Source organism: Corvus moneduloides, chromosome 6, assembly GCF_009650955.1.
Source record: "Corvus moneduloides isolate bCorMon1 chromosome 6, bCorMon1.pri, whole genome shotgun sequence".
NCBI lineage: Eukaryota > Metazoa > Chordata > Aves > Passeriformes > Corvidae > Corvus > Corvus moneduloides.
The window spans coordinates 49842399-49870320 of record NC_045481.1 but is presented as its reverse complement, the minus strand read 5'-3'; the positions used below and the strand labels follow the sequence as shown (position 1 = coordinate 49870320).

The window sequence follows — 27922 nt, the reverse complement described above, 5'->3', positions numbered from 1 at the left end:
TCAGTACATCTCTTTAAATAGGAGTACAGGCTTACAGTATTGAGACACCCTCAGAGGTTACAACTAGAATTTACGCTTATTCCAGAAATCAACGTTATAGGAAGTGCAGTGCATTTGCTGAAACAGCTAGTATTTAACTATCCACTAAAAATAACTTTTCTGAATATTTTCTGAGCCCTTTTAGTGCTGAAAAAATGCTCAAAGCACTCAGAAAATAATAGCCAAAAAGCCCCACCAGGTACTACACTTCGAAACCGGTGGGAATGGAAATCCACAAATCAAACCCCAAGCTTATACCAAGCATTAGCAAATGCGAAGGTCGAATATGGTTTCCTAAATTGTTAAATCTGCAAGGAGCTCAAGACTTTTGTCCTCTAAGGGAAAGGGAAAACCAGGTCTGAACACAGTTAAAACCCAAACGAGTGAAAATAATTAGGAAAAAGAAGGAGCAGTACTGGGGAAGGATGCCTGAGAGCTCATTTTCAAATTCCCACACCGCAGCCCACGACCGGACACGGAGCAGTGCTCGGCGCAGCGAAGAGCTTTGCACAGGACGCCGCCGGGCGCACGGAGGGAGCCGTCACTGGAGGCACGAGGGCACCGAGCACCGAGAACGCGGCAGCCCCGCGGCTGCCCCGGCGCCGCCCTCACGCCGCGTCCCGCCCCCCGCCCCGCCGGTGACGCCAGCGCCGCGCGCGGGCCCCGCCCCGCGGAGCCGCCACGTTCCCCGCTCGGCGGCGCGCGCGTCGCGGCGGGGCGGGGCCCGCGCCGCCCAATCGGAGCGCTCCGCGACGGCCGCCGCGGGTCAGCGCCGGCCAATGGGCGCGCGCCGGGGGGCGGGCGCTGTGCCCATGGCAACGGGCGCGGGGCCGCGGCGGGGCTGTCGCACCGAGCCGCGCCGAGCCGAGCCCGAGCCGCAGCGCCGCCGCAGCGCGCCCGCCGGAGCCCCCGCTTCGGGCCCCGCGATCAGGACGCACCTCGCCTTTAAGAAGCAGTGGCTCCTCTCCCGCCGCAGCGGGACCCAAAGGTAGCGCCGCCCGTCCCAGTGCCCCCGTCGGTGGCGCGGGGCGGAGGCCTGGCGGCGGGGCAGCCGCTGTCAGGGTCGCGGGGGGACGCGGGGGTCTGAGCACCCTCCCGCCGACCGGGCTGGAGCGCGGGGGTGGCGGTGGAATGGCGGGGCTCGGGGCTGCCGGGCGTGCGGAGCGGGAGCGGGGCGCAGCTGAAGTTTTCCCGGGGCGCCCTGGCGCCCGCCGGGAAGGCGGCTCCAGGTGTGTGTGTGTCCGTGTCCCCGTATCCCCTCCATTCGTCCCTCCGTCCCCCCGGCTGGCCCGCGGCTCTGCGGCAGGTGACGGCGAGCTGTAGAGCGCCAGCAGAAACGAAGGCAGAGCTGGCAGCGGCGGCAGCTGCAGCGGCAGAAATGTTGAGTGGCTCGTAATTGCACAACCGCAGGGAAAACTTGGGCAGGAGACTGGACGGGTTTCCCTCGAAAGGGCACACCTTTCCAGCGTTACTGTTTTAGAGTCAAAGAACGGTTTGGGTTGGAAGGGAGTTTAAAGATCATCCAGTTGCAACCCCGTGCCATGGACAGGGACACCTTTCACTAGACCAGGCTGCTCAGAGCCCCATCCAACCTGGCCTTGAGCACTGTCCTATCACTGCATGCTCTTTTAAATAGTCTCTCTTCATCTTTCCTGGAGGCTGCCTTCAGGTAGTGAAAAGCTGCAGTTAGGTCACCCTGAAGCCTTCTCTTTTCCAAGCTGAACCATCCCAATTCTCTCAGCCTTTCCTTGTAGGAGAGGTGCTCCATGGCTCTAATCAACTTGGTCTCCTCCTCTGGACTGACTCCAGCAATCGCTGTCCTTCCTGTGCTGGGGACCCCAGAGCTGGCCACTTCTTACTATACTGTTATTATAGTACCCATGGAGAGGCTCTGGAAAGTACTCCAGTGCCAGGCTGGCTGCTGCACTCAGAAATAATTCCAAAAGCAGAAAAGGTTGAGATACGGCTCTAGAGAGGTAACATTTTTTGCGGAAATGAACATGGCTAAGGCTTTCAAAAGAATTTGCATTTTGCAACACTATTTAGTAAACTTGTAGGGGAAAAAAGCCTTTGTTTGTCTTACAAGTATTTGCTACGGAAGGATAACATCCAGTAGTTTCAACATGAGACCATCAGAGTATCAACAGTGAAGTGCCTATGTCAAGTTCAGTGTTTGTTTTGTTTCGAGGTTTTTTGTCATTTTGTTTTCTCTCGGTGTCAAGAGAAGTCCTGTAGCTAACTCCATATTGGTGCAGCTCTACTCTGAATTCTGAAGTGACTGTCCCTCTTGACCAAATACAGCAGCACAGGGAAGATTCCTACTGTAAAGACTGGATAGGAGCCACTCAAAGAGTTTGAAACCAGATTTTGTTGTAACCTTTATGGACCTCCGCTTAAAACTCAGAGACAGTTTATGGGAGAAGCCCACGTTTCTATGAGCACTTAAGATCCTGTTATGTTTCTTACTGTAATCCACTACACAATGATCTTGTACAGTCACAGTGCCTTGTCCACCATCAGCCACAGATTACGAACCTGGTTACATACAGTACCTCCTAACTGTGATCATCTGTTTTCCCTTTTACTTTACTTACTTTACTGTAATCTCTAGGATGGTAGCGGTATTTTGTTTCAGAATAAGAAAGATAGTTATGTAAAAAAGAATAACTTAAGTTTAAACAAATTGTGTTGATGTAGAGCAATGTAAATCTCATTCACTTCTAACCAAGACAGTTAACATAAACAAAGAAAAGGGGGAAACGAAATTACAGATTAATATTGCCTGTTGGGTCTGCGTAAAACTTAATTTAGCAATTGGATGCAAAGACATCTGATGTAAGTTTGTTATAACACTCCCTGAGATACCATTATTTGATGTCTGAAATTATATTCAGAAAACCCCATTGGGCAAATAAAACCAAGCAACAGCAACAAAAATAATTTTATTTTAATAATGCTAAGGTGCAGTTTGCATACCTTGGCTGTGCACTGGTAGTGCTGCTGGCGTAAACTTTCTGTTCATATAAGCCAAATCAAAGATTTTTTGTCAAAAACTGTCCCCCTCCTCCCCTCAATTATACAGACATAACTGAAATTGCAGTCATGAAAGAGGAGAGCAGGTAATAAAAAATGTAAAATATATTGACTCAAGTGTTAGAGGTGTGGAAACGTTGACGCAATAGTTGTAGAGCTGTGCTGACTAAACAAATGTGCTTTACATAAGAAAGATAAAATCATTTACTGTTAAGTTTAAAGCTGCTATCAGGGCTTCCTATGGTTTGAACTCCTGTGCAGAGGTATTTGATCTAGCGAGGTATTGTGCCCTCAGTTATTTGATTGCTCAGTAAGCAGAAGAGATTTCTCTGAAGTTCCTGTCAGATACGTAGCAGACACGAGCCTTTTGGACAGGGGTGTGCTTTTATGTAGATTAAGTCATGGCCAGGTGCTAATGCCAAACCAAATTAAATCAGAATCCAAATTCATGTTACTTACAATAGTTTTGGCTCTTCCGTACTGTGTGTGATTTGACAGTTGGAAGAGCAAAAGAAACTGCATTTCATTAGAACAATTTTAATCATATTCAGTTGTAAATATTATTTTTTATCATAGGTAATTCAAGAGAAGTGTAGGCTCTTCATGAGTGCATTTCTCCTGCTGTTCTTTATAAAACTAGAATGGGATGTTGATGCGTATTTTTGTTTCTAAGCAAGTAGAAATCAATGGGAATTAGCAAACTGCGAACATAAATCTCCTTAGGCAGCTATCATAAAGTGCCTAAATATTTTTAAATCTGGCTCCACAACATTAGATCTAGATTTATTCTGGATAACTATTTTGTATTTTTTTTGAAGGGGGAAAAATTTACCTTGGACTTCTGTGGCATTCAAGGCTTACTTTGGCATCATCACTTGTTGTTGACTAGAGCAAAATGCATATCGTTAGAATAATTGAAATACTTTTTGATTTGACTTAGAGTTTGAGCTAATTCATTGTTCACATGTAGTAGCACATTGGAGATTGCTTTTTACGTCAGCACTGACAAAATTGCCATTTGCATTTATGAAAAATGAATTTATGAGACTCCAAGTGTACTGTTGTATAATGTTCTATGTGGGAACTGAAGTTAGAGTGCAGGAAGCTATATTTGTAGCAGTAATATTTTTTTTTAATTTGCTTTTGAAGTTGATAAGATTTTTAGCAAGTATACATTGAATTCAGTACAAGTTTTTGCTTGACTGTTAGCTTCATAAATCTTTTTGTGAGCCAGCCTTGTTGGAAAGAATTAATAAAACTGAACAAGTCACTTTGAAAAACAAGCCTAATATTTCAACATTCTTCAGTTACTAAGGTAGCTTTGTAGACAGCGATATTTATTTTTTTGAAGCAAGGATAGGGAAATTCCTTGGAGGCAGGTAGTATTATAAATACGTATATGCATTTGTGTGTGTGCACACAGGTTTTTAAATGATGAACCATTAACATTGCAACAAGAAGTGAAAAGGTTTTCAGACTTCACTTAGGACAGAGCTAAGCACGTGTAGCAGCAGACACAATTTGCTTCTATGCCATATTTCTTTCTGGACAGAGTTGTGTTGTTTCATTATATTATCCTATATCGTATATGGTTTGAACATAAAATTGCTCTTTCCCACTCGAGCATTCATAGTTTGTGTTACTATTGCATGACTCATTTAATAAAACAGCTGAAGTGCTTTTTTTAAAAGGAGGTTCTTTCAGCAAATGTTGTACTAGGCACAGTCAAGGCATGCTATCTTTTCTGGGAAGCTGAAAAAAGCAGCTGTTCCAGCAGCTAGCTTTTTGTTGTAAAGAGAATTAAGCAGCTCCAGTGCAGTGAAAATGTAACAAATACAACTCAAAAGAATTTAAGTCAAGTAAACAGGATGAGAAAAAAGGATTCTGCTGCCTTTATGTACTTAAATAATACTGTTTAATATAGAACTATTTACATGCAAGATTAAAATGCTTCTTGAAAAAAATAAGGAAGGTCTCCTGGTGCAGAGAACTGAGTGGGATGTGCTCTAACAAAAGATTAGGACAACATGACCAATGTGAAACATGTTTGATATTGGCCAGGAAAAAAAAAAACAACATCTGAATCATGGGGTTAGTGAACAGCATTGAAAGAAGAGAAAAAAAATACTTGAAGGATGATGAAACTTTATATATATATAATTATATAGCAATAATAGCTGGCTTATAATAGTTAATAGGTTGCATATTAACTTCTAAAAGGATCAGTTTTCATTTGGGAAGGGAAGGGTGCAGGTGTTTCTGTGTTATGAACGTTAACTTGAAGGAGAAAACTCTTGCAGCTTGTAGCCATTTCCCTTTGCATGTTATTTCCTGCTCATGTCTTAAAGGAGCAACCTCAGTGTGGGGGACTGGTGACCAAGTGAAGAGACACCCTGACCACAACCAGAGGTTTACCGTAACAGAGTGAGTGCAAACAGGTTTCTCCACTTGCTTCTCAGAATTGCTGCCACATGTCAGCTGTGCTTATGCCTCATGAACTCATTGGATAAACAGTGTGAAGAAGATGCATTAGCTATTGATTCATGGACTTTCATCATTGCTTAAGGTATGATAGCTTAGGGTGACTGTGCAGCAAGTGCTCCTGAAAAAACTGGGAGGAACTAACACTGGTGTTTCCAAACACAGAATTATGGCAGAAGAATAATCTGTTTCTGCCTCATTTCAAGCATTTAATGTATTTTTTTTTTAGGATTCTGTAAGTGGATCAATTTATAGATTTGCAAATAATTTTTAAAGAACTGGAACAAGCCCATGGAATGAAATATTTTCTATTTAAACTGTGATATATGGACAGGTACATCATCACTGTTTCAGAGAGGTAAAAACAGATTCAAGATGCTAGGGGACTGGAGCAGACTGATGAGGGAATACTTGAAATCTCATTCTAGTACTGAGAGTAGAATATTCTTAGAAAAATAAAAATCAGTAGATATATTTTATCTGTTTCCTGGTTTTTTTGGTAATTCAGCACTGCCTGTGAAGATTGTTCATTTTTCTGATGCACAGCGTAAAAATAGGAAGTCACGTTACGGTCATGACTGTAGAGAACATTGCTGTTATCCTGCACATCCGCGCTGTGTCTCACACAGGTTTAATTATTTCCATATCAGATAGAGCAGGCATATGTGAAATTTATGAATAGGTAGGTTTATTTGTGTATTATGTGAGTCCAGATTTATGTTTTCATTGCCCATCACGGTACACATGGGTTTGGCAAGTGCAAATGTGCGATATGACATTTACAGTGTTGTGCTGTCTTGCATCATGGCCATCCACTGAGCTTCTACATGTGCAGACACTGCATCCTGATATCACTGGATGGTTTTTGCCTAGCTCAGTTTTAGAAACTTTGACATTGGGTGTTACTTCTTTAAAAATATTTGTGCTTTGCTGGGAAGGTGATGGAGATGCCAGTACCTGCACGATGCTGTTTTCTGGGCAAGGGGTGCTACGTTAATGAAATGCAATTTTTGGGTTTGTATCACAACACCTAGCAGCTGTATAAAATAGGTGTTTAGCAGCTTGTGTTACTGTGGCTAAAACAAACTTTAGAAGTAGAGATTTGTAGTTACCTTTCAAAGCCTGTAGCTCTTTATAATTCAGGATGTTCAATCCTGTTTCACTGACATTGATAGGAGTTTGTGATTAACAAATTACCAAGATTGCTGGCAGGCAGCCTGGTGCTTTTCTTTTCCAGTTGTATTTTTCTGTTCATGCAAGTACATTGGTGGCTCTGTTTTCTGCTGTCTGTCTCATTCTTTTGGCTCTCACTCTGTTTTTTGAAATACTTAGAGAAGTTATTTTTCCTTTTCCCTGAAAGCTTCAGATATTGGCTTTGTTTATAAACTACAGTATTTGTTAGTTCTAGAGCACTACATTTATGATTACTTTTCTTTATGTCCTACAAGTGGGAATGTTTGTTTATCCCTCTTGTAAAGATAAGATTGATTTCTGATACCAGCAGATTACAGTTGTGCTACCTTTACATCTAGATGGGCTATCTTGGATGTCTGACTAAAATCACTCAATTTCCAGATGACAATTGTGACATTAACTCTCCCCATCTATCTTTGAGAAAGTAGTCAGCTGGGCAGATTTATAACAGTTTATATTTCTATTACAGTTTATAGAAGTAGGAAGAATAGTAATAATAATATGCCACATGGCAGGGTAGGAGGGTGTTTGCTGTGCATTATGGACTGCTGATGGCAGTGAGCAAACTGACACTGCTCCTCTTCTGCAGCACCCTCTCTGATTGTTCACTTGGTGGCTCTAGTACAGAAGAAAGCCACATTCCTGGTTCAGACACATGGATGCACTCAAAATGCCTGAGAAGGGATGGGCATCCAGGAATGGATTTTCAAAAATCCAGAACTCTTAAAAGCAGCTGGTAGCGGGCTGGGAGTGGAATGAATTCCTAATAATAAAGTGCTCGGTGGAACAAAAAGGGGAAGCTCAGTTTTCCTCTCATCTAGAGCTTTTTCTCATGCTTCCCTACAGTTGCTGAATTTGAGAATTGTGCTGAGTTTTTCTGGCAGGTGATTAATGTTAGATTTTGCAATGGGCCTGGTTTCTCTCTTCTGATACACATCAGAGTAGAAGGTGCTCAGTGAGTCAGGTGTGACAGGCACACTCTGAAGGTTGACTCATGTCTTAGTCACCTGCTTTTCGTAAGGAAATTTTGGTAAGTATAGTCTAGGACTAGTAGATACCTAAATACAGTAACTCTGTCTTCACTAGGTAATTATTTTTTATTCTAATGTATTTCTAATTTATTTGTTACTTCACAATTGGGTTCCTCAAAATACTGTGGGAAATGCTGTGTTAGGCATAGTTGTCTGCAAAGTCAGCTGTGATGACAGAGATATTGTTTACTTACCCATTTTGGACTCCTCTGCTTTTAATTCTTCCTGGTATGTGTGAAGTTTTTAGCTTGTTTTATAAAAAAACTACACTAAAAACACCCACTATACAACCTGAAGCAAAACTGCCTGGTGAAGTCTTCTGAGCAGCCTATTACATCAAATAGATATGAAGAACATACTGTAATATCATCCAGTCTTTCTCATTATGTATGACAGAATGTAATTACAAAGGTTAAAAAAAACCCCATTGCCCGTGAACACAAATTCCACATAAAGTGATCAGAGCCAATGGCACCTAGTTCGATTAGGCCTTTTGATAGATAAGCTCTGCTGACTGCTGCAGAGGTAGATAAGGATGATACAGCTCCAGTTGTCCATCCCAAATCTGGAGGTGATTAGTGCTCCCTCATATGGGGTTTGGCAGACCAAGATGGTTACTTATATCTCAGTCGTTTCAGCTTAGCATGGACATTTTATGTAGCAGCGTTCCTCAGGAGAAAGGAAAAAGTCTGAAAAATCTAAGTGTGCCCCCCCCTTCCACCTAAACTGGCAATCCCTGTCTCCACAATTGTTCATGTTGCTAGAAGTTGTAGGTCAGGAGTTTAAAGAAATTAGTTATGTCGTTAAAATGGATCAAAGACTAGGTGTCATTGTTGAAAGTGTGGGCTTTAGTACTTGCCATAGGCAAAGAATGAGTCAATGGCAGACCTGTGGGAAGCACCTGAGTCCCTGGCTTTCTGTGCTTCTCTGCCATCACCTGTTGGGCTTGAGCATGCTCATTTCATAGCCACATAATGATTTTCTAAAACACTGTTTACACACCTTGCATAACTAGAGCAGCGTATAATAATATTAAATTACTTTTATTACTATAATTTTGTATATATGAAAATATTTTGGTTGGAAAAATACCCATCTATCAGGTTCCAGATTTTTAGTATTATCAGAAGGCTACACTTTTTAAAAATTAATACTTCACACATACATAACCTTTTAAAAGATGTTTCCAAAAATGCTGAGAGTATATATATAATTATTATATACTTGATAAGTATTTTGGGGTTAATTAGTTTTGTTTCATATGCATTTCCTAGACTTTATGCATGTTTACATCCTTTCACTTAGAGATTACTAGACAGCCCCAGTCATACTCTGCAAGAACTTGAGCAGGGTGGGTTTTTGCTTTACCTGTAGTACCAAGAACTACTCTGAGTCTTGGCATCTTCATCAAGATTAGGAGACTTGAAGACCTAGTATTTGTTAGTTATTATCATTTCCTGTGATTAGATCCTGTTGAAATTACAAAGCTAGGCACAGGATTTATACAACAATGTTCTGTAATTAAAAACATCCAACATACAGGAACTTTGGCATTTTTAAAAGCAGTGGGGAACAACTAGCCCTTCCACTCATCAGATCTTTAAGTCCCTGCAAGCCAAAGGTTTGTGTAGAGATACAGAAATTACCTTGCCAGTTCCAGAAATCAGTCTGGGTCTGGTTTCTTTTTGTGTTTGTTTGCTTGTTTTAAGGGCATAACCTAGGCAAGGTTATGAATCTTGTGAATCTGACAGTAATGCTGACGTTCAATTTCAAATGCTCAATGTGGCAGCAACAATAGTTCCTGCTATCCCATCTGGTAATGATCAGATGTTAGTTATCTTTAAAAATGAAAGTAACAGGTATTTGCGGAGCATAATCCATTTAGGCTCCTTTTGTTGAAGATGTGATTAAGAAAAAACAGTTTTAGAACATTATTGTAATTCCTGAGCTTTTGACATATAAAACAAGAGATGGATAGGTGAATATACTTTTAATCTCCAGCTATTTCCTCATCCCCAACAAAAGAAATACCATCTCTACACGTCTTGAATGCTTCTTTTTTTTTTTTTTGTGTAAGAGTGCTTTTATTTTCCTAGCAGTTGAATAAGGGGTAATAAAGGGTGTCAACAATGCTTAATATTAAGTATGTACCTCTATCAACATTTATTGCCATAGTAAAGGGGAGCTTAACCCAGCAAAAGCAGTGCTTCTCTGTCAAGTACCAGATCATGTAGTCAGGAAAACTGGCACTGACACCATAATTAGTTTGTCCCTTTCATCCCTCCACCTAAAAAGAGATTTGTTGCTGGTGGACATAAATACTTTTGACAGAATTTCTCGCATGACTTGCTAAAGCGCTGGTACAGAAATTCCCCTTGTAGCAGGTATACTTTTGATTTATTTGACTGCACATTTCTTCAATGTTATGTCGTTTTCTTTGTCACATGCAAGCTAATTTTATACAGCCTTTGACTGGCAACTTTCACCTTCTAGGAGGTGATTTATATTACCAGTGTAATATTGAGTTTGCTCAAACTTCTTATGAAATATCCATAGACAGTGGAGTGTCACAGTCTGAACTGGACAAATTGTGTCAAGAGCCTGACTTGGCTGTCAGATGCTGGATTACCATCATTACTTTTTTTTAGCTTGATTGCCTATACTCACTCTATCTAATTATATTCCATTTTACCAGTTTCTGAATGAATTATTTTCAACTAAGTTTGATAAAGGGGAAGACAGAGGTCAAGAACTCAAAGTCCTCAGTGCTCATCAAATTATGTTTGAGTTAGCTCCATATAAGACACTAAAGAAAGTATGGGGGAAACTGGCTTAATAAAGCCCCAGCCTCAGCAACCATTTCAGGTAGTGTGAACACTATTTTTCAGGAATCTCTGTCAGCCTGAAATATGGATAAAACACGGATTGTAAAATATTCTTCCTGCACATAAATTTTGGAGAGGATCTTGACTCCAAATTAGGCAAAGTACTTCAGTTTTGAAACATAAAAAATACTTGCATTACTATGCTAAGATCTGATTCAATGTCCCTAATGATCTTTAGGAGTTTGCCAATGAATTCAGCAAAGACATCATCTGAGTAGGAATATCAGTATTAGTTATGTGAGTCTTGAACATCCTAAATGTTCCCATCTGCTATTGATAATACCTCAACACATTACAAACAAACCTCTCACCATTTACAACTTAGGTTTGGCAGACAAGTGGAAGTCAATCTGAGGAAATCTGTTTTCCTAAGAATGGCCTTTAAAAATTAAGGCTGTATTTACTTCTTTGGGTTTTCGTGTTCCTTGAGGGCAGAACGTTGTGAGGAAAGTGGGTTATTACAGGTATCTATGTAGGAATGTAAAAAAATTTTGCTTAGTACAGTATGCTAACATGATGTATGTTTATTTTTGTGACCTGGTCTCATTTCAGATGAGGAGGTTATCTGTCCTGCCCCAACAGTGTCTTTTGCTGATGACATGTCTCCTAATGGCCTTGGAAGCTGTACCTATAGACATAGATAAAACAAAAGTCAAAGCAGAAGGCCATGTAGAAGGAGAGAAGGTAGAAAATCCAGTAAGTATAAAGAAACTTATCTGATTGAGTGTTTATCCTAATTGTTAGTAATCTGGATATAGCAAACTCCTTTAGAAGGAAACTAGTATTCCCCAGTATTCTCACAGTGTGTGCCATCTACTGTGGGGAGATTCCCTTTAAGTTTGCTCTTAATTTTTTTTCAATGAGCTGCTAAAGGTGAGGTGGCACATGGAAGGAATTCCCAGCATACAACAGGAAGAGCATGCTGTTCCACAGAGACTTATTTCAAGTGATTGGGTGGTGCCTTAGGAAATTCTAATCACTGATTCCAGTTCAGTGTTTCAAATAGAACAGTAACAAATGAATTGCACTGTTTTAAGAAAGCCACACACTATATTAACGTGACAGATGCTTGTGTATTACGAGGGTTCCTAATCACTTTTCTCCTCTTCCTTGCCAGTTGCTGAAAGAAATGAATCATAAATTGCTGTAGGGCAATGATGCAAATCTGAACAAAGATATGTAAGAGAGCACAGTGCCTGTGTTGCTGAGATTAGAGTGTCAGTTTTATAACTGTATTTAAGCAAAACTAATTAACTGTTTGTCAGTATATTCTTTCCTCAACTTCCTTTTTTTTTTTTTTTAAAGGATACAGGACTTTATTATGATGAATATCTCAGGCAAGTAATAGATGTCTTAGAAACTGATAAGCATTTCAGGGAGAAACTCCAGACTGCTGACATAGAGGAAATAAAGGTAGGTTCAAAAAAATAATTAAATTAACGTTAACTAAATCCATCGTGATGAGCCACATATTTTGTATTCTTTCTTCCTTTGGCTCCTGGCTCTAGGTGGTGGCTGTTCTACATTGCCCCTTCAGGAGCTAGAAATTTAGGAAGGGACAAGTAGGAAACAGTCTAAAGTGACAGACTTAAGGAGGAGATCCTCCCTTTTGTGTTTCCTTTAATCCCTCATGATGCTGTTGGCAGCTTGTGGCTTCTTTTCTTTCCGTGCTCTATCTAGCATCACCCTTGGAGATTACTCTCCATTTCCAGCTTCTTGCAGTAGACATTGGTGGCTGCTGCTGCCTTGTACCTTCCCTCAAGTCTAATAGCCCTCCTCGAGGGGATGAGGCACTTTGTATTCTTCTCACAGTTCTTTTGAACTCAGTTGAGAATATTTGATCAAGAAATTTGTCACAAATGTTACTAGGCATTGCTCCTTCAAGGTTATGGTCTTGTTCTTTGGAGGAGCAAGATACTTAGAAATTCTCTTTTCTGAAAGCTTTTAGGATTCCTCTCTGTTTCCGTAACCAGAGGCATAAAAATTTTGAATCTGCTCTTTAAAAAAATGTTGAGATTCTTACAGTGTGGGCTACAGTATTGCCAGAGACTGCCATTAGTCTGCTGTCTTGCAGCTCATGTCTAATGGGAATCCTAAAGGCTTCTTTCTTCCAGTGTTTATACATAACTTTTTTTGTTTTTTAACAGAGTGGAAAGCTAAGCAGAGAGCTTGATTTAGTAAGCCACCATGTGAGAACACGGCTGGATGAACTAAAAAGACAAGAGGTAGCAAGATTAAGAATGTTAATTAAAGCTAAAATGGATTCTGTTCAAGGTAAGAATACAGCATTTATCTAGGTGAGTTTAACAGATGGAATTATGTTAGAGAAATGTCAAAGTCCAGCAGTCATGCGTTGTTTGTTGTCACCAATAATGACTAAGCTGAGAGTGAGTGTCCTTTCTGAGCTGGCCTGCAGCCATTACAGACCTGTCTTTATAGGAAACTGGGGAGAAGAGAAAAGCCATCTCTGTTCTAGAAATAACGGAACTTTTTTCTTTCTGTGGATTTTTCAAATACTTCTGCCTCTTATTTTCAACCTCTTACTTTTGTCAATTCAATTCATAGATTACTCACAGAGAGCCAGTAACACAGAAGGACTGTGTTCAAGAAAACAACATGCCACAGTATTTCATATCCTTAGGGGGTAGCAAATGAATTTTTTGTCAGTATTTTATTCTTATAAAGATGTTTTCAAGGGGGATCCCAAGGAATTGAATACACAGTGTATCAAATTAAAAAACTCCTAAAATGAGGATATGTTTTGCAGGCTAAGCTAAATTTAGATGTGGCAAATAGACTGAAGAAGTGCAAATAAATGTTTATGGGGATGTTGCTGCTGTTGCACACAAGCAGTCCAGTGACATCATGGTGATATTCACAGCTAGGTGACAGCAGCTAATGATACATAAAACAGCTGTGTACACACCCAGGTATTTTGAAGTTCAATGGACTGATCACTTCTACCCCTCTCTACTTTCATAAATTAATAGTAACTAACAGAATGTGCTTTAGGAAAACAATTTCCCCCAGCAGCTCAGATCCTACCATGTAGATGTGAGATCTTACTTTTGGGAACTGATGATTGCAGTTCAGAATATTCAGATGAGTACTAAGCTGTGAAAGCATTTTGCAAAGTTTATAGTCAGCTTTGCCCATGAGTCCTTCACATTATGTACAAGTATGGCTATCTTACCTATAAAATACAGCTGCATCTACACACCTAGACAGCATCTTGGAATATGCACAGGAAGCATTCTAGAGCAGCAGCAGGCAGGCAGAGTGGTTTCATTTCCTTTTATTTGCTCTTGTAATGTTTTCCCTATAACACCACTTAGTATCTTAGTCTTCTGTCTGATCTACAAAAAGGAAAAAAAGGCACAGCTTCCCCCCCCCTCCCCCCCCTTCTTTCCTCTTATCTGGATCAGGTTTAAAAAACCCCAGACAACCAGGTTTGAGATTATATTCTGCATAAATTCGGTCCTAATCCAGATGTGTTTTTAAACATTTTCACCATGATCCTACTTGACTGATCAGTACAGGCCAGAAGAATGTTAGGAGTTGGGTCTCAGACCATACAGTAATGTGGCAAGTAAATAGTGTCAAATAGAATGAATCTTTTCCCCTAAGTGTAAGAAATGGAGGAAAATAGGTTTGGGGGCTTGGTTTGTATTTTTTGTTGGTTTTTCTTAAGTCTATTATTACACTTCTAAAAATGTTTCAAACACAGACAAAGGCACATATATGTAAACAGAAATTATGATCTCACCAGGGAGGAATGATGGTTGAAATCTGCCCTGGCCAGTGTTTGCTGTTTTGTGATAATACAAACACAGCATTGATTGTAAAGCAGATAGTTTGTGAAAGAACACTATGTTTAAAATTGTGTTTTCTAATTTTTTTAAGCAAATGAAATATTCTTTGCTAAGCCATCTAGTAAAAGCTTGTCACAGTTGTTGTACTTAACATATCAAAGCATACACTTCTTAAGAGAATCTTATTATGTAGCATTAATGTTCAGAGACCATGGTAACAGCTAGAAAAGCCTGTGGTAGAAATGGGTTGAGTTGTTAGTGCATTGTGTGTTGATGTTGGTGGGTATCACTCCTGTCGTAAGGAAGAGAAAAGGTTTCCAGCTTTTAGACACAAGACCTGACTCTCCACTGTCTTGCACTTCTCTTTTTTCCACAAATGAAGTTTGAATATTTGCTTATTTGATTTGATACAATTTTACACTATATTGTACATCAATCTTTGGCCAGATGTGTGTCATTTGCAAAATGTCCTGGGCAGTAGAAGAGTTGGACTTCTCCCCATGTGGGAAAAATACGGAAGTTGTTAGCTTTGATAGATCACAGTTTCAACTATCTCATTTATATAAAAGAGAATAAAATATTTTTAGTTTGTAAAGCTCAAATTGATCATAGTTGCTCTTGCTGAAACAGAAGCTGTAATTTGTGCATGTAAAATGACTGTGTGCAATGCAGCACTGACCCATCAGAAGGAAGGCAGTGCAAATTGCCATCAAGTTTGCCAACCTCCTTCAGGAAAAGCAACTTTAGAATTGTTGCTGTTGTTTCCTCCAACAAATTACTCAGTCCTCAGGGAACCTCAGGTACTTACAAGGCATAAGCTCCATTTTTGCTGGATTTCAAACTTACTTTAATGTTTACCTGTGTACCTGTTCTTCCAGACACTGGTATAGACCATCAGGCTCTCCTTAAGCAGTTTGAGCACCTGAACCATCAGAATCCTGACACCTTCGAACCTAAAGACTTGGATATGCTGATCAAAGCAGTGAGTTCCAGATATGAGCTACTATGGGGGGGTTTTAATTATTATGCTTTTTATCTCTGGTAAAGGGCAGTCCTTTCCTATATACCACATTTGATAAATGACATGCAGCTTTCACTTTTTGTCAATTGTCTGCATGCACACTTGAAAACTGTTGCCAGTGTGCATGATGCCAAAGAGTCCATAAGTTTTGGGATGTCACCTTAACAGGACTTGCATTCATATGCCAGTACAAGCAACTTTGGGAATAAAATACACCTTTCTGAGAGCCTTTACATTAAATACAGGTGAGATAGGTATTATTTTCCCAGGTGTATTTTCTGATTTATGTTTCTACATCGTATTGGAGTCTCACAGAATGATGTAAATAATCATCCCTAACCAAGCCATATGAATTTTAGGATCTATTATATATACATCAAACTGCAAAACCACAGCAGAGTAGAATTTCAGATAGCAATATTAGAAATTGCTTATATTGGGCATGGCATTCAGTGTCTGTTCAGCAGATTCAGTATCTGTCACAGGTGTGGGGGGGTTTTTCAGGGGGTGCAGTTAAGCTAAGCATGGTATAGCTAGAGAAAAATACACTTCCCAAAGGGAAAAATGATTTTCATCTCAGCTATGCTTTAGAGAGCACTGCATGTCTGATGAAATTTTGACAGTTTCTATACTTACAAAATAAATGAAAGATAAGGTATATTTCAAGATTTCTATAATTTTTGTGCAAATTTTTTACCCTTGGAAGATTTTATGTCCGTTTTCTGTAAAATTATTTTTTATAGAGATACTGTAATTTTTCCAAACATTCTGAACATCATTTCTGGGAAAATTCTGGTTGGCTTGGAGAAGCATATCCTTAAAAGGCCAGTTCTTTTTTATTATATATATTTTATTTTTGTCTTCTCACTTCTCAGCCAAAATACTGACAGGGTCTAATGGGTACTTAAGGGGATCTTAGCTTTGGAATTGTTTTTTAAAACATACAGTGAATCTGAAAAGTAAAATGTGAATAATGGAGGGACAGTATCAGGTGTAAACATATTCCTTTGTAAAGCACTACCAAAACATCCTTTAATACCTTAGCCTGTATGAAAATAACACATCTTTATATAAGAGTTTGTCAGAAATTCTTCTCTCATACCCTATCTCTCCATTTAATTGTTTGGGGGTTTTTTTAATCTGTATTAAGCTGCTGCAAACTAAGTCCCATTATTAATGAAGGCACTTCTGTCATTAAACTGTAGGATAAGCTACAAATGTTCTTATTCTGAAATGATCAAGGAGTTAATGGTACCATTAGTGTAGGACTTGATAACTTGAGTTCATTTATTACTCACTGATGAGAAAGGACACCTTGATGGCTTCTTACAGCACTGTGTTATTGCAAAAACTGTCCAGCAGATGAACCCTTACAATTTAATTTCCGTGAAAATGACAAAGGGAGGAGAGATGTTTCTGCATCACTGTCATGTGAAAGGAACCCCCAGCCAGTCTGCCCTGAATGGCAAAATGGCCAGCCTTGCCCACAGATCTGAACAGTCCAGGGTTTTTAATGTCAGATCTGTCACGTAATCATACGTCTGCATATATCTGTATTTTTAGGCTACAAGTGACCTGGAAAACTATGATAAGACTCGCCATGAGGAGTTTAAGAAATATGAGATGATGAAAGAACATGAGAGGAGAGAGTATTTAAAAACACTGGATGAAGAAAAGAGGAAACGAGAAGAATCCAAATTTGAGGAGATGAAGAAAAAACATGGAGATCACCCTAAAGTTCACCATCCTGTAAGGCCACAGCCAGTTCTTATGTGCCTGAGTTCAAGCTCTCCTTTCCAGAGAGAAAAAGCTAATACACAGAAGGGTGTGTTTTGTTTGTTCTCATCACTTGCCTCCTCTCACTGACATGGGAGCAGAGAGTGGGCACAATGCTGAGAGCATTACAAACCCCACTGTACAAACCCCATTCTTTTTGTGCAGGTGTGCTATTTGCTGCCAGAACTCTTACTAACAAAGACACTGAAACTCATGAGGAAGAAGCCACGACAGTGTTCAAAACTGTAGGGATGCCTTATGGTATGCCTGGCCTGCAAGGAGCTGCATCACAGTACCATTTGCTCTAGGAAAGGCAAAATAATTCAGCTTCCCTCAGCTGTTTCTGGCTGGGGCTGCGTGGCCATGACTGATTATTACAGGTGCTCCTTTCCACAGAATATGCATTTCCTTTACACTCTCTCTTTCCCTGGACCTTTCTGTCTGATGAAAGTATTAGACCTGACCAAAAAGGAATGAAAGAAAATGCCACTGATTCCATTTGCCACATGACTAATCAGCAAATAAAGAAAGCCTTTCAGAGAACCATAATACAAAGGTAATGCAGGGAAATTACACTAAATTGTCTTTTGAATAGTTTTTCTTTGTAACCAATCTATAGGGAAGCAAAGATCAACTGAAAGAGGTGTGGGAAGAAGCAGATGGACTAGATCCTAATGAATTTGACCCCAAAACATTTTTCAAATTGCACGGTAAGAGGTTTAGTTTTAATCTAATGAACAAGTGAAGTGACTTTGTTACATTCTGCTGAGGACAAGTTTGTCATATGTTAGGATGAAGTCTTTCACTTCAAGCAACTTCGATGAATCTGAATAATACAGAGGAGAAAATATTTGTCACTGTTTGTAACTTTTGTGCAATGTTTTAAATGGAATTTAAAATTTAAAAACTTTCAGAGTTTTGTTTAACTACTCCTAAAATCATACAGGCAAAAACCAGTAGTGATTCCTTAGGGAAGTATGGGTGCTTAGAGGGCTGTCCATATCGATAACTTTGCTTACACAGTATGTACTGGGAATAAATCCTCAGAGATTTGTGCAGGGGCAAAACCTGCTTTCTCATCATCTCTGCAGACAAGTACCAGACACTCCTAATCTTTGGAATGGTCATAGAAGGGCCAAGCCTCTTCAAGCTGCAAGCTTCCCTTGATAAAACAAGAACCCTCTAATCCTGCCTCTAGATCTCTGAGGAATGGGCAGCTAGGAACAATAAGTAGTAGCAGTAGCAGAGATACGGATGCTTCTCAATGAACATCTTGCTTCACATGTGGTTATGTCACCATGTAACCTTCTGTTCTGATATTGTTAAATGCTTCATCACAAAGTACCCCTAAGTAGATCCTGCCTGGCACTAGGCTGCAAAGGGTTGAGCAGTACACAGAACTGGACTAATCTCAAAGATGATGATTTAGATGCAGAAAAATATTCTAGTTTGAGTCTGAACTTTGATCTCAGTTTATTAAAATATAATAAGTATGTATTACAGAATCATAGAAGGGTTTGGGTTGAAAGAGACCTTGAAGATCATCATAGTTACTAAATCTTACCTCTTCTTTCTAGAAAGAGATTTTGAAAGATATTTCTGAAAGTTTTTGGTAGCTTGTTTGTGCAAAAAACCTACCAAAACAGAAACAGCTGAAATCACCTGTTGCCTTAGAGCTTAGTATATAGGAAACTTTGTAGCAATTACACAAAAATACTGGCTAACAAATTGAAGTAGATATTCTCTTTCCATTTCAGAGGTAGTGTAACAGTATTCAGAGCACAATGTAGACTAAAAGATGGATTATTAATTACCAAATATTCTCCTCTCTGCATTTGTCATGTAAGGTCATCTTAGACTTACCTCAAGTGCTGCATGTTTATATAGACTGTCATGTAATTATTTAATTTTTTTTGAGAGTCGTACTGTCAGTTAAAGTTTTTCTGCAGAATCTTGTTGCTCCTGAGTCTATTTACAAATTTAGTGGTTAAATGGGGACAGCTTGTTCTCAGCAATATTTTTTGGCAGTTGCAGTCTGCGCAATCCTGTGGTGACCTATTTCAGTTTGCTAATCTGAGTAGTAGAGAGATTGCTCTGGATCTGTCCAATCAACCAAAACTGGTAATAGACTCCAGCCAATGCCTGATAAACATCTAAACAGAAGAAACAACCAATGTAACCAACTTCCTGTTAAATGAGATGTGTACACTGATCTTTACTTAACTCTCTTAACATCTATTTACCTGTATCACTTCCCATATGTACTCAGCTTGTCTTTTTAAAACTTTTTTGTAGATGTCAATAATGATGGTTTCCTGGATGAGCAAGAATTAGAAGCTCTGTTTACCAAAGAGGTAAAAAAAAAATATTCAGAAGCTTCTTTCAGTAAAAGGTTACGGGGATGTCTCTTTTTTCCAAGTATATTTGGAGGCTTTGGACTACAAAATAGAGTATTCATGCCAAGTTTTGTGCATCCTTAATATTTCTACAAAAGTATAAAACCTATCAGCTGGCAAAATAAAGTAGTTGAAGGATAAGAGTCAGATATCAGTGCTCATGTATTTCTCTGCCCCAGGCTTGCTGGAGATTCTATAACTAATCTGCAGGATAGGTATTACCTGTATAAATTGCAGTGTAGAGAACTGCTCTCTTGCTCTCCCTAGCTGTAGCCTGGTAGAGGCTTTGAGGTTCTGAAGCTGGGCACCTGTGCTCATTCAGTGTTTATCAACAAGTGTTATGAGAAAAAAGGTCATACTTGTGTGACTTGGCTCAGGGACAGCACTGTGGAAGGGGCTACAGAAAATTCCTATGTTTTGTGTCTGGCTAGTTTGAAGCACATGTGCATCTGATAAAGTAGGCAGGCTCTTAGTTTCTTGAAGCCTTGGTTTGTTGTCTGAAAATTCAACTGTGGTACAATAATTTGCCATAATCCCCTTCACTACAGTGAAGGTGTAGTGCAGTCTTTTTTGACAGATGTCTCACTGTTTTATAGTTTTGTAGTGTAAAAACTTAACAGCCCAGGGCCTTAAAATTAGCTGTAGCTGGGCAAGTGAAGCTCAATGCCTGAGAAAGCCAAGTAGAAGCAAATAAGCATGAACTCTCCAGAAAGACATTGTGCAAGAAGAGAAGTGAACCATTAAATTTGGCACTGAATTTGTCTTGTGATATCCTGAGTGCTTATGGGGTCAGCTGCATGCCCTGGTGAAAAAGCCACTCTCTCCTATTCCAGAAACCACATGGAACCTCTGCCTGCTTTGAATCAAATGTAGGATCAGACAGTGCACACTGAGGTCAACTTTACTGTAACATCCACAGCACTGAATTGTAACAGACCACATGGATTAACTGAAAAATTCATTCTTAGGAAAGAAAGGCGCACTTGTTGCTTAAATACTGTGCTGAAAGAGGAAAACTGCACACACAGAGCAACATCTCAGACTGCTTTTCCAGATGTGCTCTGCCATTTGAATGAGCAGTCTTTTCTTCAAACTAACATGTACTAATTTTAAATTCCAGTTAGAAAAAGTTTATGATCCCAAGAATGAAGAGGATGACATGGTTGAAATGGAAGAAGAAAGGCTGAGAATGAGAGAACATGTAATGAATGAGGTAGGGGCTGATTCCCTTTTGTGTTCAAAAAATACAGTTCTCCTAACATGAAATGTTGTCCAAGTGCAGCAGAAAGGGAGGGCCTATCACACTGAATGCTGCTTGTGCTGGGATTCATGTAAAGTTACAATGCTCAAGCCCTTTCCCTGTGTTCTGATGTAATGCCTGCTGACTAGTTTTTATTTAAAGTGTTCCAGAGAAGGAATTGTGCTGTAGCCATGGTTGTTTGCAGATTCTGAGATTCAACAGAAATTCCTTGTGAATTGTGTGTCAAACAAGGAAGATTCTAAATGTGCTTTGGCACTTGGCAAATGGGTAAGATTTAGGTGTGAGAAGAGGGAGTAGAGCAATGTCTTCTTTCCTATAGCTCACCTTTGTCCATTTAAAAGGGGGCTCAGAGCTCAAGGTATCACCTGTGACAGTGAATACCTTCACTGGGTCTGATGGGCTTTCAGCTCAGGAGACACAGGAATGGAAAAGGGGTGTTTTGAATCACTGTGTTTTCCACCCATAATATTTCTGTATTCAACTGTATTCCTTAAACTTGAGGAACAGAGCAAGCCTGGTCATCTATTAGTCATAAAGGGAAGCATTTCCTCCCTTCCCCTCAAAGGATTCTGACACAATTCAGTTGGGTGGGATTTCTGTTTTTCAAAACCTCCCCCTCCAACAGTGGAGATAATTTTGTAACTGTGAGTCAGAGTAGTTACCAGAAAGCTACAAAACATTTTTCTCAAAAAAAAAAATTGTGCTTTCCACTATTAGTTTTGGGACTGTGAGCACAAGTGTTTCCAATAAAGCCAATGAATTTTGAAGTGAAATGTCAGGATTTACTTTTTGGTTCAATTTTTGTTAAGCTACATAAGCTTGTGAGAGAAGTTTTCAGAAAATGTTGTGGGCACTCCCTTGAAAATGGGACATTAAAAAAATTTTAAATGGTTATATTTGAAGATATTGGATTGATGAAATTAAAACATTAGCTCCACCAAAACCTGTTCTTTAGACTGAGCTTAACTTTTTGCCTCAAATAGGTTGACATCAACAAGGACCGGCTAGTGACTTTGGAAGAGTTCCTGCGAGCTACAGAGAAAAAGGAATTTCTGGAGCCAGATAGCTGGGAGGTAATGAAAATGTGTTCCAAGTACAACACACAGCACCATTACCAGCACTTGGACCAGGAAGCCAAACGGCATGCCTGTGACCTTTGGTTTTTTCCAGCTCTGCTGTGGTATGTGTGTCGTTAAGCCCCTCAGCTGAACGCAGCGTTGAGCTGCGGCAGCCTGATGGGATGCAGATGTGAACTCCACGGGCCTCACACAAACGGAAAAGGTCTGGCGCCACCCCGGGGATTCAGGAAGAGCTTTTCACACGTGCTTTTCAAATGGAAATGGACATTTTGTTTATGAATCGCTTCAAAGGGAAGATAAGAGCTCAGCTGGAAGAAAGAGGATATTTTTCTCCTGTGTCTAAATCTGTAGTAGAGCTTTGTTGAGAAAATAGCTGAGAAATTACTATTTTGCTGTTTTCATTGAGTGTACACGGTGTCATGTCTTGGTATTTTGTTCTGAGTTTTTTTTAGTGAACTGTGCAAGAATTTCAGTAAGACAATAATAAAAAGCACACATGCTTTCCTGGCTACGTATTCACACTTGTATGTATTTTCTTGCAGACACTAGATCAGCAGCAGCTCTTCACTGAGGATGAGCTGAAGGAATTTGAAAACCACATTTCCCAGCAGGAAGATGAACTTAGAAAGAAGGCAGAAGAACTTCAGAAACAGAAGGAAGAGCTACAGAGGCAGCACGATCAGCTTCAGGCTCAGAAACAAGAGCTTCAGCAGGTACATGTATGAGGACAGAATATATTTGTTTTCACCTTTTCTCTGTCCTTATATGCGTAATGGCTCTTGACAATCCCCAGCTCTGGAGATTTACCTTGATTTTTCGTATGAGTCCCAGCTGAATTCTAAACTAATGGTATCACAGCTGTTCAGAATTAAAGCAACTCAGCAGTACACCCACTAAGAAAGACCTTACGTAACTGCAAGGTTTCGTTTAGGTGTACCCATTTATGTCACATCAGATAAAGCTGACAAATTCAAGTTTTTCAACTGCTGTATTTTGTTTTTCACCAGGTTGTAAAACAGATGGAACAAAAGAAACTACAGCAGGGAAATCCTCCTGCAGGACCAGGTGGAGAACTGAAAATCCAACCCCGTACGTGTCCTTCTGTGTAGATACACAAACTTTAAAATAAGTTCTGCAATGTAAAAGTCATTACCTCCGTATTTTCTGTTAAAACTATTAACTTAATGCAGCTTTAATGACCTCTGGAGAGAGGTCTGTCTTTAAGCATGTAACTCTAAGTACTCCTGAAATCTCACCTTTAAAGTCCATAGTAAGAAACCAGAGTCCTAACACAAGGCATCAAAGGGGCAGAGAAGGATTGTGTTGTACCTCTCAGTCTACGTTACTGAGATCTAGGGTATCCAGGATTTCTGAGCATCCAGAGAAGAACAGGGACATAGAAAAGACCAGGTCTGTCCCAGGATCTATGGCTGCACTGCAGTCTCAGGCTGCAGAACAAATCAAAGCGTTTAAAATCCTCAGTGGCCAATTTATCAGCAACTGGATGCAGCATGACACAACAAGTTAGTCTTGGGCAGTATGGATGACCAGTGCTTCAACACCCTCAGGAGAAGGGAGTGGCATAATAAATCACTGCACTTGATCAGTGGTGGTGGCAAAACAGTCAGGTATGTGTTAGCACTTCTTATCCACAGCAGATTGCCCAGGTTTCCTTTGTGCTTTAAAGGGGCTCTGCTGCCCCATGCATCCTAAATTAACTTTTTCTTCCTCTCTAGAAAGGTTGAAACCATGCTGGCTTTATTGGCTTCCATGTTCATGTGCTGACATGATCAGCAAAGCTCAAGAACTTCCTGACATTGATCTCAAATATGAGCTTCAGATCTATCCAGGCAGCCTTTTGAACACTAGGAGCTCTTCACTGCTCCTGCAGGGCCAACAGTGGGGTTTCAAACTGCAGGAGCTGTGTTCAGTGATTACATCTTACTTTGTTGGGTACCCTGAAATTCTGCCCACTCAATTCTGTGAAGGGAAATTATGAGATTTCAGAACCAATTTAATTCTGTCTTCTATTTGCTTTGAAACTGCCTGTGGGTAACTTCATTTTATGGTCCTGCATTCCAAGAGCCTAAATTCCCCTCACCTTCAGTAAAACCATTATGGGTAATTGCATATGATACATCTTTTGATACTGGAAATGTTGTGGCAGATACTGTTCTTAACACATGTATTATTTTATGTAAAATCTTTCCGCAAAGTCATTTAATCAAGTGTCATAAGAATTCATTATACTAGCCAGAACTAGTCACTACTCATTCACTGAATCAAGAATATCCAAGCAGACACTATTTTAAATATAGAGGCCACTGGAGCTACTATGTGAACTATGAAAATTAATATTACTCAAACTTGGCAAAGGGAGAACATTGCAACTACTGATGCAGTGAGGAGTAACATACAGGAGCAGGTTGTTACTTACTTCTTTTTCAAGCTTCCCATATTGGGATTAAAGGTCTCATAAAAACATGGTATATTTCAGAAAAAACAATGTGTTACGTGAGAATATTTCACTTAAAAGCAGAAACAACTTGTAATCTGAGAGGTACCACTGACTAATAGTGCAGTCTATTGGGTAATCTCAATCCAATTTCATTGTTATGCACACAGAAAGCTCTTGGTTCAGAAAATAGAAGGTTTTGTTTGAGTGTCCCTATGCTAGAAACTTTCATTTAGAGAATGTTCACATTTGGGGCCAGTTTACTAACAAGTTACAAATGGTTCTCTTCTTGTTTTACAGCTGGTGAACCCAAAGCTGGAGACACACCAAAACACCCAGTGGGAGGTGATCAGCCTTTACCACCAGGACATGTCCAAGAACCAGCTGTCAGAACTGATCAAGTTCACCCTTAACCACTTGTGCCTCAACTTTATAGCATCTTTATTATTTGGGGTGGGGAAGGGCTGGGAGGGGTGGGGGGGACAGGAAATCAGAGTGAAACATGAACTCTCCTCTTTCTCCCTCAGACTGTAAAATCATCGGGACTGTTAGAGGTGAAATATCAGTCAGATTTGATTTGTAAGTTAAAATAATTTTCTCTCCAATGCATCAGTTAGAAACACAAGGGGATCATGTAGAGGCTGTAATAGAGGAGGAAATTAAGGAAACCATTAATATTAAAAACTTTGATGGCCAGGGGACTGAGCTGTTGAACTCTCCCCTGACAGAGAGGGAGGAGATGTCTGCCATTCTGTGTTTAGGCATGAATCAGAATCTTCTCAGAGAGGAAGCAGGGAACAGGCCTGAATGTTCAGTTAGGTCTAGTTTGATGTAGGAACTCTTTCCAGAAATGCTGAAAAGCAAAAGAGGGGGAAACAAAGACCATAGGTAAAGGCCTATTTCCAGTACTACCAAACCCTTTCTTCTTTGAGACCAAATAAAAAACAAACTTCTCAATCACAGAAAATTTGCACTTTTTAAAATTTAAACACAGCAAAGAATTATGAGGAACAGTGAATATTTTTCATGTTTACAGAAACCTAAGAATTTCACTGAAAGCCTTCAAAAGGAATGCTGTACTTCTTGTGTATTGATCTGAACCGTCCTCCTTGTTGAGATTAATTCTGTGTAGCAGTTGAAAGCTCAACTGGCCCTTGGGACAGTATTTTGTCCCCATTTCTTTCATCAGATGCCAGCTGATCTCAAAATTTTGCATGTTATTAAGTAAGCTTTTTATGTTGATGGAAATATTGTGCAAAACAGAACAAGACTCATTGTCTTTTTCTGTGCAGATTCTCCTACCTCCTACAATAAAACCAGATTTTTCAAAGTGCACCATGTGCTTCAGAGAGCTCTTCTCAGACATGAATTTGGGATTTGTTAAGGGTCTCACTATTGACTCTTCTGAGTCTTTCAGCAGTTGGTCTAAGGTTATGAAGTGTCCTAAATCAGGGGTGCTACTTGATTGTATTTTTTTGGTATTGAACCAGGATAGGTCCCTAGTATTGCAAGCCAAGATTTTACAAGAGTAAGTTGATTTTCTTGTCAGTTTTATTATAGTGCTGAAAAGTTGTGCCAGTGTCCCTGCTTCTCATTCATTTCAAACTGAAACTATCCTGAAGTGTAAACCCTGTGTGGATTTCCTTGTTTGCTTGGGTTTTCGTGGTTGTTTTTTTCATTTGTTTTTTTTTTTTTTAACATGGATTGTTCTGATTGTATAATGCTGGCTTTGAACAGATACACACCTCTGCCAGCATCCTTTACATTTCCTTCCTGTTCTGTGGCTAACTGCTGACAGTGGCATTAAAAGAGGTATTTTGGGGCTTGAGCAAAGAAACAGAAGCACGCCTCTGTTAGAGAAAGATGTTCCTTTCAGAACAAGACTTGAATATTTTAGGCAAACTCAAAACAACCAGAAGGCAATTGCTAATATTTTGTATTGACATTTGGGAAATTTCTCACTCTGAAGAACTTTGACTGATGGAAGCCAGGCACATTCCTTCCATGCTCAAGGCTTCTTTCATCAGACCTGGGCATACTCATGTTCTCCACACAATGCAGCAGAACTCAGTGCCAGAACAGATTAGGTTCCCTTATCTATTTTATCCCGTAAGTTGTCATGTTGCATTTCCTTCCTTTATACCACTCAATTTGACTTATTTTACCTTTTTTTTCATTCTTTATGCAAGTAGTTTGCAAAACCAGTGTCTCCATTTTTTGTAATTTCTAGGCAATTCTAACAACAGTTTGATTTTGTCTTTGTCTGGAGACTAAAATATCTTTCAACAGCCTCATCTGTTTGCAAAGAGGCCCAGACATAGTTTCAGCTACATGAAGTTTCTCTGGGCAAGCCCTGGCTTTGGGGTTGTAGCCTGATAATGGGTAACAGGGTGAGGAGGGAAACGAAGAGGGAATTATTCACAAGTCATGGTAAAGGTGAAGGGAAATCTTACTGTGTTTTCCCCATCCCTCATGAAAGTTTACACAGGACAAGTGATACAGCCACAGATGTTTGTAGAAATTCAAGGACTGAACCTTTGGAGGTATTTCTACCATACAAATCATTCCTTCAGGCTACTGCTGCCTCCTCACAAATGCCATCAAATGTCATGATGGCTTTGTAATGTAATGCTCAAGCTTCAGTTTCGGTGCAGCCTCTTACATTTGATTGTAAGGTCCTGACTCTGCTGTTGGCGATTGGCCCCCTTATCCCAGTTACGTGGAAACATCCAGAGTTTTGTAGAAAATTGTTGTGACTGGGGAAGTAGAAAGCTATAACCACAGAGAAATAAGGGACTGGAATATCATGGGCACAAGTGCTTACACCTGTATTCTGCTCTTCATTTAGGAGGTGATTACAACAAAACTGTAACTTTATACAGACACCAGCTCCACCACAAAGATGCAGTGATTTGGTTTTGTACTTGGCTGTGATTTTGGTAGGAGGATGAAGGGGTAAAATTTGGTTAATGTTGTACAAATTCATATCTCTGGTGCAATATATGTAAAAAAAAAAAAAAGCCCCACTCTGTATAGATTAGTTTTTAACTGGATTAAACAGCACAGTGACAGAAGTTTAGTGTTTTATTTTTAGTGGGTGGGCTGGAAGTGGGTTTGTATTCATAGAATCAGAGTGGCCTGCATTGGAAAGGACCTTAAAGATCACCTCATTCCAAGCCCCCAGCCATGGGCTGGGACACCTGTCACCAGAGCAGGTTGCTCAGAGCCCCATCCAACCTGGCCTTGAACACTGCCAGGGATGGGGCATCCACAGCTTCTCTGGGCAGCCTGTGCCAGTGCCTCAGCACCCTCACAGTACAGAATTTCTTCCTAATATCTAATCTAAACCTGCCCTCTTTAGTTTGAAGTCATTCCCCCCTTGTCCTGTCACTACATGTCCTTGTAAAAGTTTCTCCATCTTTCTCACAGGCTCCCTTCAGGTAGTGACAGGCCACAGTT

At 40.0% G+C, this 27922-nt stretch overlaps 1 protein-coding gene across 3 annotated transcripts; it reads left to right on the top strand.

The window, feature by feature from the left end:
* Window positions 1-874: 874 nt before the first annotated feature.
* On the top strand, window positions 875-27537 carry NUCB2 (nucleobindin 2). 3 transcript variants are annotated; one of them, XM_032112150.1, is made up of 13 exons: window positions 875-1027; window positions 11216-11359; window positions 11969-12076; window positions 12811-12937; window positions 15354-15457; window positions 17060-17245; window positions 17892-17982; window positions 19568-19626; window positions 20789-20881; window positions 21913-22002; window positions 22551-22721; window positions 23016-23097; window positions 24764-27537. In XM_032112150.1, exons 2-13 carry the CDS (start codon window positions 11216-11218, stop codon window positions 24874-24876), a joined length of 1368 nt encoding a protein of 455 aa, XP_031968041.1. In that variant the 5' UTR covers window positions 875-1027; the 3' UTR covers window positions 24877-27537. The 3 variants fall into 3 exon arrangements, with proteins under 3 accessions (XP_031968041.1, XP_031968042.1, XP_031968039.1); XM_032112151.1 differs by lacking the exon at window positions 875-1027 and adding an exon at window positions 5550-5638; XM_032112148.1 differs by lacking the exon at window positions 875-1027 and having other exon boundaries at window positions 11177-11359.
* The last annotated feature ends 385 nt before the right edge of the window (window positions 27538-27922 follow it).